Genomic DNA, 13,649 nt, shown 5'->3' with positions numbered 1-13,649 from the left:
ATCAAGAGTGTGGAGCTTGATCTAATGGCCGATTGCAGAGTACGATGCAGGCACATAAAAGCGCCGTTGACCCCGGGCTCAGCCTTCCCCACCGCCTGGGCTTTACTTTGGGAAGCTCAGCAAAAAAAGCCAACACACACACTAGGGTCTTCTTCCTGTCCCGGTCAAATAAAAAGCCATCTTGTAAAACTGGTTTTTCCTGTATACAGAATACTTTGCTAAGCCCACGGGAAGACACAAAGGCAAAAGGTGCCCTCCAGGACTCCTGATGGGTATCTGGTCATCCTTATTCTTTGGAGGCTACTGGCCTTCTGGACAAGAGACAGATGACATACACATAGAGAAAAATAAGTGATACCATATACAGGTATATACCTGTATGCCAAATTGATACCAAACAACAGGTATACCATATACACGTGAGGCTTGCTTCTGGCCTGACATACTCTTGAGGAGAGTTACTTTCAGAAAGAGTGACGGGGAGTGGGGAATGGTAGTTCTTTATATGGGTCTTCTTATTGTCTTTATGCTTTTTCATGTTTAAAAATCATTTACAGGTTCATCCACATCTCTACAAATGACCCAATTTCATTCCTTTTTATGGCTGAGTAACATTCCATTGTACGTATGTATCACATCTTCTTTATCCATTCATCTGTCAATATACATTTAGGTTGCTCAACAGATGAATGGATAAAGAAGATGTGGCCCATATATACAATGGAATATCACTCAGCCATAAAAAGAAACAAAATTGGGTCATTTGTAGTGATATGGATGAACCTAGAGTCTGTCACAGGGTGAAGTAAGTCAGAAAGAGAAAAACAAATATTGTATATCACATATATGGAATCTAGAAAAATGGTACTGATGAACCTATTTTCAGGGCAGGAAGAGACGCAGACGTAGAGAACGGACTTGTGGACACAGGTGGGGAAGGGGCGGGTGGGAGGAACTGAGAGAATAACATTGACATAGAGAGAGTAACACTGAGATATATACACTACCATGTGTAAAATAGCTAGCTAGTGGGAAGCTGCTGTAGAGCACAGAGAGCTCAGCTCAGTGTTCTGTGGTAACCTAGGGGGTGGGATCTGGGTGGGGGGGTAGGGAGGGAGGCTTAAGAGGGAGGGGATATACGTATAAACTAACACAACGCTGTAAATCAATTATACTCCAATAAAAAAAGAATCATTTATAAATGTTTGCAGTATGAGATAATAAATGTTGGTGAGGATGTGGAGAAATTGGGACCCTCATACATTGTTGGTGGGAATGTAAAATGATGGAACCACTTTGGAAAACAGTTAAGTTTCTCAAAACGTTAAACATGGAGTTACCAGATGACCCAGAAATTCTATTTCTAGGTATATAACCTAGAGAAAAATATATGTCCATACAAGAACTTGTACACAAATTCATGGCAGCATTATTCTTAATAGCCAAAGGTGGAAACAACCCAAATGCCCATCAACTGATAAATGGATACACAAAACGTAACAATGGAATATCATCCAGTCCTAAAAAGGACTGAAGTACAGACACATGATATGGCATAAATGAACCTTGAGAACATTATGCAATGAAAGAAGCCAGTCACAAAAGGCCACATGTTATATGATTTCATTTATGTGAGCTGGTCCAGATCAGACAAAGCTACAGAGACAGACAGTAGATTAGTGAATGTCGGGGGTGGGGGAGTGGTGGGAATCAGGAATGGCTGCTAATGGGGTTTCTTTGAGGATGATGAAAACGTTCTAAAATTTAGTGATGGTTGCACACCTCTGAATATACTAAACCACTGCTGAATTGTACAAATTAAATGGATAACTGTATGGAATGTGAGTTAAATGTCAATAAGGATGTTAAACTATGAGAACCAAAGGCTAGGCTTCTGAAGAGAAAAGCACACTATAGTTGCTACTGGATTTGTGATTTTTCTTTGTGGCAGTTTTATTCCTTGCTTAAGTACTCTTCCTCAGGGGAGAAACAAGTTGTAGGTGTTTTAATGGGAAATTTGAAATCTGTGGCTTTCCTCATTGTCAAAAGATAAAGATGTAAGTTTGCACAAAGGGACAGTCCGTATTTATCATGAAGTTTTTGTCATTCCTGTGGACCACGAGGGGCTGCCGACAGAGGCAGACAGTCTGCATGCCCTGAAAGCCCTACCTGGTCAGGAGTTCCTATACTAGGGGACGAGTGTGTTCTGGTTAAAATCCGGCCATCCATTCTCTGGGAATTTTCTAGGCTCCTTTAAATCTGGTTAAATTATGTCATAGTTTGGTGTGATTCACTCAGCAAATGTTCCCTGAGCTCCTGGTCTGTGCCAGGCTCTTTGTCCTGGACAAGGACGAGGGAATTTTTAGGATGAAAGTCTGACTTCGATGAGATCTGGGTAGCACGAGCAGCCATGAAGGCCACTGGGAACAGGAACCTGACCTCCAAACAAGCGCCTCCTCGGCCTCAGGGCTGCCTCTCTGGTATGCCTCTGCCACGGTGAGGAATCACTCTGTCTGGTGGACATGTGGGTCTCTCTCCCGAGGCTGGCCCTTTTCCCCTCTCCCCGATCTCCACCTGCTCCCCAGCCCCCAGTCCCTAACATTTACCCCACAGAGGACAACAAGACTAACTCTCGGGGTAAGAAAGCAGATGCCTTATCTAAAAACTGACCTCATAGGTATTTTTGACACATGTAAACCAAATTCAACCTTTTGAGACAGCAGTGCTTCTACGCCGATGAGGGGACAATTAACTGACCAGGCACATAATAAGAACACCTGGTAAACTTGAAGTAGCTATTATGATCCAACCTTTTATTCCCATATTGAGATAAGACAAAATTCTGTTGGTATAACAAATTTTATCCAATATCACTGAAACCTATTCTTTATTTTACAACCATAAATCTTCATGTAGTCAGCCCTTTCTTCTCTGCTCCCTCCATTCCCAGCCACTTCGCTTGAAATGAGAACCTTCATTTGATTTGGCCATTTCTCATCACCTGACTGGGCTACTTAGGAGTGTTGGGAAGGTGATTTATTTCTCTGTGGCAATGTCCTCAGTCTCATATCAAAGCGATACTTCTTGGAAGAAGTGAGAAGTTGGTAAGTGGCAGAACTACCTAAATTTCTGCTACCTCTGGCCTATGGCTATTGCAGTAAGGCTTGCTCAGACTTTTATTAAATAAAAGCTAGGCTTTAGCTTTCAGACGGCAGAAGTATGCTGTGGTGTACGACACAAAAGCACATCACCAGCTCACAGCATGAAAATTCTGAGCGAGGAATCAGGGAAGTACAATTTCCAAGGGAGAGCTAGGAAGCAGGACAAATGGAAAATAACTGAAGGAGATTACATTTTTCGTTCTTAGATTATTCTTAAAGACAGAAAGAAATAATTTAGTCCTTACTTCAGGAGTGAGAAGGTTGAGTCTGTAGAGATTAAATGTCTGGCCAACAGTCATGCCATATCCTGGTCTGAATATTCTGGGTAGCAGGAGGTTGATATTCTCTATTAAAAATCACAGGATTCCACCTGAATGGCTACTGTGATATCAGGTTCAACTTCTGGTTTCCTATTGTTTCTCCTGTTCCCAGACCACTAAAGTTAAGTTTCTTGTTGGTTGTTGAAATAGAGTCCTCTACTGTCCATCCCTAGTATGAAAGAGAGTTATTTCATTGAACATGAAGATCCAATAAAATAATGTTTCAATATATGGGGCTGATGTCAAGATGCTGTTTGCAGTCTTCTCCCAGCTGCTTTGGGTTTTCTTAGATTTGCCCTAAGATAAAATTGTTTCCCTGGAAAAATGAAGGAAACTTAATACTTCTTAGGTCCCTACATGGTTGGTGACCAGCACATCTTTATTCTCATTGACTCTGAAGATGTTAATTTTGTCTCAGCCTTACAATTTTTGTGAATTCTAGTATATTTCATTGGCTTAAAGTTCCCTTGCTTGTCGGCTGATTAGACACAGACAGCAACCACGCCCCAGCTTGCTAACACTGAGGAGGAAACAGTCCTAACAAAATTTGCAGTTACGAACTTGCAGTGTCAGAAACTAGAGCAATGATACAGATGGTTACAAAGCACATGAAAGGATGCTCAACATCACTAATTATTAGAGAAATGCAAATCAAAACTACAATGAGGTATCACCTCACACTGGTCAGAATGGCCCTCATCAAAAAATCTACAAACAATAAATGCTGGAGAGAGTGTGGAGAAAAGGGAACCCTGCTACGCTGATGGTGGGAATGTAAACTGGTAGAGCCACTATGGAGAACAGCATAGAGGTTCCTTAAAAAACTAAAAATATAGCTACCACATAATCCTGCAATTCCACTCCTGGGCATACATCTGGAGAAAACTATAAATCTAAAAGATACATGCACCCCAATGTTCATTGTAGCACTATTTACAATAGCCAGGACCTGGAAGCAACCTAAATGTCCATCAACAGATGAATGGATAAAGATGTGCTACATATATACAAGGGAACATTACTCAGCCACGAAAAAGGACAAAATAATGCCATTTGCAGCAACACAGATGAAACTAAAGATTATCATACTAAATGAAGTCAGACAAAGACAAATATATGATATCACTTATGGGGAATCTACAAAAGGCTACAAATGAACTTATCTACAAAATAGAAGTAGACTTACAGATATAGAAAATAAGGGACTTCCCTGGCAGTCCAGTGGTTATTAGGACTTCACCTTCAATATAGGGGTTGCGGGTTCAATCCCTGGTTGGGGAGCTAAGATCCCACATGCCTCGCGGCCAAAACACCAAAATATGAAACAGAAGCAATACTGTAACAAATTCAATAAAGACTTTAAAAATGGTCCATCAAAAAAATCTTAAACAAAAAGGGAACTTATGATTATGGGGTGGTTAACAGTGGGAGAGAGATAAATTGGAAGATCAGGATTGACACACATATACACTACTATATATAAACTAGGTACCTAATAAGGGCCTACTGTATAGCACAGGGAACTCTACTCAATACTCTAACGGCTTATATGGGAAAAGAATCTAAAAAAGTGGATACATGTATAACAGATTCATTTTGCTGTACCATACAACACTGTAAATCAACTACACCAATAAAAATTATATAAAAAAGAGTGATGACAGAGGGGACAGGAGACAGCTGTGGGCCCCCATAGGCTGGACTAGGCATAAGCTAAGGAGGAGGAGCCAACACTAGACTATAACACAAACTATCGACTGTTTACCTCCCCAAAACAGACGCCTATCCTTACGGGATTTAGAGCAACTTAAACTCTTTACAAAGCTAGTATGAGTGTTGTTAGAAATACTTTGGAAAATGTTTTAACTTCGTAAGCAACGGCCAAACCATACACTTTGTGCAGTTCTACTCCTTGATATCCAAGATAAGCCATCTTCACAAAGAAGTTTAAGGACTGTTTGGCTTAGTTATCTATTGTGCCTTAAAAAAAAATAGTCACCCCAAACTGTGGTAGCTTCTATTCATCATTTCTCAGAGCTGTGGTGGAGCAGGTATTTGCAAGTGGCTCAGCTGGGTGGCTCTGGTGCAGCCTTTCAGGAGGTTTTGGTTAGATGTGGACTAGGGCTAGAGGATCAGCTTCCAAGGAGGCGCATTCACACAGCTCTTGGCTGGGGGGCCTCAGTCCTTCTCCACAGGGCTGCTTCAGCATCCTCATTGCCAATGATCCAAGGCAGAAGCCGTGCTGTCTCTTATAACCTACTGCCAGTAACACCAGCATGTTCGCCATGTTCTATTGTCACACAGCCATTTTGACTCCAAGTAGGAGACTGCACAAGGTTGCTGTATACGGGAAGGAGCTTTTTTACTCATCACTCCAAGCTAGAAACAACTTTACACCTCAAAGTGACCTGGAAGTTGCTCCGTGAAGATGAATGGTCTTAATCTTATTTAACCAGGCATACTTTCATAGCTCCCCCACTGGGGACAGACGACATCCACAGAGGTTGGCTAACAGTGTTAGTTACCAGAGTTCTTTGAGTAGGACATTCACCTTGAGAAGTCAGGATAATTCATTCTTCTCCTGTTTTTTCTACTAATCTTAAGAGCTACTAAACTGTGAAATTACTTGCTGGTTCTGGGGCAAAACAACGCCTCTTCTGATCAAGCTACTCCCAGTTGATCAATTCATGATCAGATACTTTTGTAGGCATTCATTTTCCAAGTGTAATGCTTGGAATAGAAAGATCAGGATCACCTGAGGAATGGTGATAATTACAAGTTCATAAGCCTCAGCTCAGACCTACTGAATGGAAGTCTGGGGGTGGGGGCAGCAACTGTTTCCATCAGCCCTCCTTTGATCCTGATGCACACCAAAGTTGGAGAACCAATGGTCTAGAACAGCGGTCCCCAACCGTTTTTGGCACCAGGGACCGGTTTCATGGAAGACAATTTTTCCACAGATGGGGGTGGTGGAGGGGTGGTTCAGATGGTAACGCCAGCAGTGGGGAGCGATGGGGGAGCAGCAGATGAAGCTTCACTCGCTTGCCCACTGCTCAGCTCCTGCTGTGAGGCCCAGTTCCTAACAGGCCGAGGACTGGTATGGGTCCATGGCCCAGGGGTTGGGGGCCCCTGAGCTAGAAGATTCTTGACTAGCTCTAGACTAGTTCTACCTAAGTTTGATCAACTTTGTGGAAGAGTTTTGTTCCACACCCTCATAAACCTGTACAAGATCTGCTAAGCCTGAGATACTAAGTTCTTGTAGATTCTGCTTGAGTTGTCAACCAACTATGAAATTCTACTGAAATGTTCTCTTCAGAAGATAGGAGGGCTGCAGAAGAAAAAATTACCCCAAGCTGGAAAGAGGTGATGCTAACAGTAGATGAGCTAGTGTAAAGAAATCACTTTTTACCTTTCAAATGAGAAGCTGCGCACGGGCTAGCGGTGCAATCTGGTTTTATTAACACATTTGGTCTGAGTAGCTCATCTCCGTTTCCTGATGGCCAGGTAGGACACTAACAAGGCTCCAATGATTAAGGTTCCAGAAAGGCCAGCCACCCACAGAGCTTGGGAGTCTACAGGAGACCCTGGAGGATGGAAAGGTAGATTAATGCATGAGGAAAATCAAGTGATTCTACATCCCAGTAAAGACTGCCAGTCTTGAGCTACAGGAAAAAAAGCTAGACAATTCCCTCTGAGGTTCACATTGACCAAATCAGTAAGGGAAGCAGGGGTGAGCAAGTAGCTTTGGTCTGACCAATGGTTCAGATACGGGACCTCCTGGGGGTCTCCTTCCACTCACTTGAGTATTTGCGGAGCTTTTCTGAAGAGTCCTGAGTGGCTTGGAGTAAAATCATGGGACCCTGGCTAGAAATGCTAGCAGTGCTGTTCTGAAAATGCACGTCAGAGCTTCTTCTTCCTGTTGGAGAGATGAGTTAGGGATTTGTTAGTACATGTGGTGTGAGTGGTTAAGGAGTGTAAAATAGTGCCAGGTCGCTTGGTATGGATAGCTCTGCTCCGTGGGCCTCAAGAAAAACCTCAATGTGTTCAATACAAAGTCTCAGACTTGCTCATTTGTATTAACACTTCCAGACAAATGATGACTTTGGACTATCCCCAAACTGTCATTCTTCTTACGTAGAGATGCTTAAACAGTTGTACCTTAGTACTGAGACCCTATGATATAAAGGTACCTGGTAAGACACTAATAGCAGAGCTCTGTTTGAATCCTATTTCTACTGCCAGTGGTAGATCTTTGAACTTTCAAAGTTTTAGTTTTTATAGACATATATGTATACAAGTGTATGTATCATTGCAGTTGGATGTTGAATATTTCATCTATTAGATGATAGTTATGAAAAATACTATGAGGTGTTTTTTTTTTTTTTTGCCATAAGGGACTTAAAGCTTCAGGGGTCATGAATCCCAGTTGATTCAGGAGCCAGGTAAGATTTGTGGGATCGGGTGGAGTATACAACTGTATGAGCATTGGGCCTGATCATTAGAGCACATAACTCTAAGTCTGCAATCCTATTCCACCTGTAAGGCTTCAGGCCTTGTTGCCAGACCTGCCTTCAAGCAAGTATAGAGGTCTACATTTATATCTGGACAGACCAGAAATGTTTTATTAGATTATAGGCTGTGAACCCATTTGACTCCTGGCTAAGTCAAGATTTATATGGAGAAAAGCTGAAGCTGAGAGTTTTCAGGATTTATAGCTTATATTTAGAAGGCCTGGAACTCTAGGAAACTAGCTGTATTTCTGTTCTACTGCATCGTGCAAGTACTTAAGGAAGCTTCGTTAATAAGATGAATCTTTGGTTTGACTCATTTGCCACAGGCTAAAGAAGGTTTGATCTGAAATACAAATGAAATACACATACACTGAAATCTGTCCTCTGGTGTAGACAGCTTGGAAACTTACGTCTGGCAGGACAGGTTGTCACACAGGATGGTGTCCCAGCAGGCTGGCAGACCGATGCACTGCAGTGCAGATACACCTGGGAGCCAAAAGAATTGGGATCGTGGTATAACACATCATGATAAGTCTTCAAACCTGCTTTGTCTCCCCCAGGAAGAAATCAAGAAGTTTCAGAAAATCCTGAAAAACCAAGCTGACATCACAGAATCACTAAAATATTCGATTCTAGTTGACATGTCACACATGCCATTGGCATCCCTTGACTGCTCCAAAGCAGTACCAAAAACCAATGTTTAAGGGCCACTTCGGCTGAAGAGTGAGACAGTGAGCTGGGGGGTTTACAGCCCTGCTGAAGAACACAGAAGGTGGCATCATACCGGTCCCTTGAGTGCCTGCTTTGCCACTGGGTCCACGAAACTGAAGGTGGAAATGCTGAAGCGCTGGTAGTGAGAAGGAAATGGCAGGTCCAAGGCTCTCTGGACAGGGATCAGTTTGGTCTGATAGTTGTCTCCAGTGTAGGGGCATCTAAGCAAGGATATCTGGCAGTCAAGATGGGCTCCGTGGAGGGTGTTTAACGCAGGTGCAGGAAAAAGCCACTTACCCATTTACCAGCATGGGCCACTGGGGCTGGAGCAGGGCGTTTGTGCTGGGCGTGGCCCAACACTGGTGTAGGCGCAGCTCTAGACTGGGGTCTGTTCTGTGTTGGATGGAGACTTCCACGTAGATGGGATCCCGAAGCAACTTCACCACTGGGTAGTCACTAGCAGTGTAGTAGGAGCTATAGTGTTTGTCTGCAAGAGGCCAAACCAAATTGAAGTGGTAAAAAGCTTGGAACCTCTGGTGGCTTGAGATAGACCATCACCCACATAAACACCTCTGGCACATATCTTGTTACCAAGGTAGGGTCTTGATGCCCAGAGAAGTGACAAGACTTGGACTAGAGGCCAGATTCTCCACGAAAGAGGGTCTTACCTTTGGCAATCTGGAGTTCCAGAGTGAGGTGTCCAGGCTGGGTCTCAGGAAGGGGTGGCGGGACAGTAAACACCTGGACATTCACTGGAAGAGCATTGCTGCTTACAGAGTAGCTACAGCTGATTCGAAGCCTGCAGAAAAATAAGATTTTAGCTACTATCTTGGGTGGGTGGGCCATGTCACCTCTTTAAGGTTTGAGGAACCGTTAAGTGATAGGTGTTAGAACAAGTTTATAAACGTGTTGTGTGATTCTGGCCTTGTGAGAGCTATCATTGGGGAGACTGATATGTCAACAAGATCAGTGTTTGAGAGTTTGACATAAAAACCATACAAGAAACAGATATGGTCAACAGATGAATGCATAAAGATGTGGTAGATACAATGGAACCCTACTCAGCCATGAAAAAGAATGAAATGATGCCAGTTGCAGCAACATGGATGGACCCACAGATGGTCATACTAAGTGAAATCAGACACAAAGACAAATATCATATGACATCACTTACATGTGGAATCTAAAATAGGACACAAATGAACTTATCTATGAAACACAGACAGACTCACAGACAGAACAGACTTGTGGTTGCCAAGGCGGAGAGGGCATGGGGGAGGGATGGATTGGGAGTTTGGGATTAGCAGATGCTAACTATTACATAGAGACTGGATAAATAAGGTCCTACTGTACAGCACAGGGAACTATATTCCATATCCTGTAGCAAACCATAATGGAAAATATGAAAAAAATATATAACCGGATCACTTTGCTGTACAGCAGAAATTAAAACATTGTAAATCAACTATACTTCAATTAAGAAATAGATATGGTACTATGAGAAAAACGTACCTTCTGAGGAGGGGGTAGTCAGGGAAGATGTTGCAGGGGATTTGATAAAAGTAACAGAGATAGATGAGAGTAAAGTATGGAGGCAAGAAGCCTGAGGGCCACTGAATACTCTAGAAGCACAGTCTGGGGTTAGGGAATAGTGAGGGAAGGACTGAGAAAGGTTAGGCTGGAGAAGTAGGGCCCTGCAAGCTATGCTCATGACGTTAAGCTTCAGCTCTAGGAAGACCAAGAGAAAGCTTTAAGTATGCTAAGGTTTTAAAGGTATTCATTTTGCTACAGCTTAAACAGTGGGGGGGTAGAAGGAAGAGACCAGAGTGAGAAACAAAAGACCCGGTGAAATGAATTAGAAGTCAGGTAAGTTTGAGGCTTAGATCAAGTTGGTGGCAGTAATGCAGGGCTACTGGATCTAATAACGGTCAGTGAGATTGGACAAGCAAGGCAGCTGAGATTCGCCTGTCATGAGGAGATGGTCATTTCTGGATTCATGTTTACTCTAGAACTCCTGCTTTATGCGAGAAGGGAAGTCAGGCATTCTGGTCAAGCAAGGTCAGGTTAACTAAGACCCTTACCTGAAGATACTGTCTCGGGTGATAGAACCATGGCTCCAAGTTCTCACATCCCGAGTTGCAACCAGCTCGTTTTCATATACTGCCTGGGTTCCAGTGATCTACAAGGGCAGGTAAAGAAGTCTTGTCACTCCTGCAAGCCAGATGCTGCTTCACTCATAACTTGCTTTGGTTCAGTGCTCAGCAAGGCTGCCCCATCATAGGTTGCATTTTTCACAACATGAGTGGAGGCAAGAGCAGGTGGCATTGACTAACTGGCAACTTATCATTTCACCTTACTTTCAGGACAAAGGGACAGGAAGAGGCTTATGAGTACTCAGATGAGGCAGCCAGAAATACTACCTATCTCAGCTGACCTCCCTGCTCGTTTCCCAGGGCAGTGCAGTGGGAAGAACCTGTTATTGGTTCTTCTACAGTGTGGTAAGGGGTACTAGCCCCTCGTTGGAGTGCAGGTGGGATGACTTAGCCGAGTGCCCTGGGGAGGTTTCAGCTTTCTCTGTGATGAAGCCCTCTGTGTCCTAGAGACCATCCTATACACCAAGCAGTGGTCACGGCTAAGCTATTCCAGTTCTCCCCCCATCACTAGGGCATTCCTACCCAACTTGAAGTCAGGAACAGAGCCCAAGGTCAGCTCTTCTCACCCATTTTGTAGTACCACAGGCAGTAAACGGAAACTGGAACAGGACAAAGGTGTGTGTTGCCATCACAGGTTTACATTCACTGTCATTCCTGAAGGCCAAGTGCACAGAATTCAGCAGCAGTGGGGGTGAGGTCACATTCCGAGACACAGCGATGGAGAAGTGGCCGTCCTGGGTACAGCGTGCGGTCACTGAAACACCAGAGCAACTGTGCTGAAGGCAGGTCATCTCGCTTGTTACTGAGCCAGCCAGACAAGAGTCTAATTTAGTTTAGTTCTTTTCAATTCCCCGCCCTCCTCTCCCCCGCCTCCTAGAAAAGCTGCATTCCCAGCTAGTGACCTTGATGCAGGTTCAGCCATCCAGAGCTTCATCAAGGCTCTGCATGGCCACTTGGGTTTGAATCTTGCCTCCACCACTTACTGTGTGGCCTCAAGCAGAGCATTTAACCTCCTTGCATCAGCTTTATCTGTAGAATGGGGAGAGCCGTACCTGCTTTGTTTTACTGATCAGCTAGAATTCAGAGCATAGAATTGAGTGTGGCATCTAGGTGTTTAATGAGAGTCTCTTTTGTTTTAATGGGAAAAACTTGGAGCATGGTTTGGGACAAATAATCATCTTTTGAAATAAAGCTCTCTAGACAATCAGCCACCAGTGGCTATTTCTTGGGAATTGGTTAGGTTTCTGTCAATTAGCGTCTTGCACAGACTTAGCTTCTTGAGTTCATTGAGAGTTACTTGCTTTACATTGGATTCTAGGAGAACAGACGATGGAAGGCTGTAGAAAGCTCTGTCACTTACAGTCAAGTGTTCTAGGAGGTGTTGCTTATACATCAACCTCTGGTCATCTTTAGTATTTGCCTTCTGGATGGGGGTGGGGGAGAGAACCCTCCTCTGGGTTTAGTTAGTGGTAATTGCAGGCACTTTTCTTCAGCTGATTTCAAAGATATAGTGACTCACCTGTGTTTCCGTAGTAACAGGAATTGGTCTCTTCAGAATCGTAGCAGCAGCCTAGCTGCTTGCAGTCTCCTTGAGTGATGGGTGAAGGAGCACATGGCAGTCTGTCCCACACTGGGACAGAGTCGCAAAGGCCAGCATTTGGGATGTCTAGGGCTAGATTTTGCAGAGAAGAGCAACGCTAAGTAACAAAGTTTGGTCTTTAAGAAGAGGCCATTTCATTACAAAGCATTAACTTTCAATTCCCATAGACATCTACGTGATTGAAAGAGATATGTACATAACAGAGATTATATTTGAGTTAGAAAATTAACTATTAGATCACCTTATAGGAGTCCCCTAAAAGGAGTCCTCTTTGGAAGAAGAAATACCAATAAGATTGGAAGAAGCAGTGAGACTCAACTTTTTTATTCAAGTAAAGAATTCTTATGGCTCTGATGAACCTAGGGGCAGGACAGGAATAAAGATGCAGATGTAGGGAATGGACTATGAGGACACGGCGAGGGGGAAGGGTAAGCTGGGATGAAGTGAGAGAGTAACACTGACATATACACACTACCAAATGTAAAACAGACAGCTAGTGGGAAGCAGCCGCATCACACAGGGAGATCAGCTCCGTGCTTTGTGACCACCTAGAGGGGTGGGGTAGGGAAGGTGGGAGGGAGATGCAAGAGGGATGAGATATGGGGATATGTATAGCTGATTCACTTTGTTATAAAGCAGAAACTAACACACCATTGTAAAGCAATTATATTCCAATAAAGATGTTAAAAATAAAGAATTCTTAATTCTGGTTTTTTTTGTTTTTTTTTTTTGCGGTACGCGGGCCTCTCACTGTTGTGGCCTCTCCCATTGCGGAGCACAGGCTCCGGATGCGCAGGCTCAGCGGCCATGGCTCATAGGCCCAGCCGCTCCGCGGCACGTGGGATCCTCCCGGACCGGGTCACGAACCCATGTCCCCTGCATCGGCAGGCGGACTCTCAACCTCTGCGCCACCAGGGGAGCCCCTTAATTCTGTTCTTTAAAAGGCACTTCTCAATCTCAGTGTACTTTAAATTACCATCATTTTGAAATGCAGTTCTGATTTAGTAGGTAGGGAGTGGGGCCTATAATCCTGTATTTTATCAGTATTACCCCAGTGGCTACCGCCTAACAAGGCAGGTGTGAAGAATTACAAGTTCGGCTCTTATGACTGAGGTAGGGCTCTCAGGCGGCAAGGCAAGATTTGCTGGAGTTGAGTTGGTGTCATACTCCCTATTAATTACCCAGTTAAGTAA

The 13,649-nt window shown here is 43.7% G+C and overlaps 1 protein-coding gene across 13 annotated transcripts in view; it reads right to left on the bottom strand.

Moving 5' to 3' along the window:
• Positions 1-13,649, bottom strand: part of ZP4 (zona pellucida glycoprotein 4) — a 702,723-nt gene that overhangs the window by 20,000 nt on the left and 669,074 nt on the right. For 11 of the 13 annotated variants that reach the window (XM_079900738.1, XM_079900732.1, XM_079900739.1 and 8 more), the window contains 9 exons: positions 12,376-12,528; positions 11,423-11,610; positions 10,785-10,882; positions 9,372-9,502; positions 9,001-9,190; positions 8,777-8,924; positions 8,403-8,478; positions 7,281-7,397; positions 6,891-7,065 (listed from right to left, as the gene is read on the bottom strand). In XM_079900738.1, coding sequence (XP_079756864.1) covers positions 6,962-7,065; positions 7,281-7,397; positions 8,403-8,478; positions 8,777-8,924; positions 9,001-9,190; positions 9,372-9,502; positions 10,785-10,882; positions 11,423-11,610; positions 12,376-12,528 — 1,205 coding nt within the window. In that variant the 3' untranslated portion in view covers positions 6,891-6,961. Of the gene's footprint in view, positions 1-6,890; positions 7,066-7,279; positions 7,398-8,361; positions 8,479-8,776; positions 8,925-9,000; positions 9,191-9,371; positions 9,503-10,784; positions 10,883-11,422; positions 11,611-12,375; positions 12,529-13,649 lie in introns of those variants that run through there. The other 2 variants (XM_079900744.1, XM_079900736.1) reach the window with 2 other exon arrangements.

This window comes from Stenella coeruleoalba, assembly GCF_951394435.1.
Source record: "Stenella coeruleoalba genome assembly, chromosome: 16".
In the NCBI taxonomy this organism is placed as follows: Eukaryota; Metazoa; Chordata; class Mammalia; order Artiodactyla; family Delphinidae; genus Stenella; species Stenella coeruleoalba.
The sequence above is the reverse complement of the archived record's forward strand: the minus strand, read 5'-3'. Positions and strand labels throughout refer to the sequence as shown.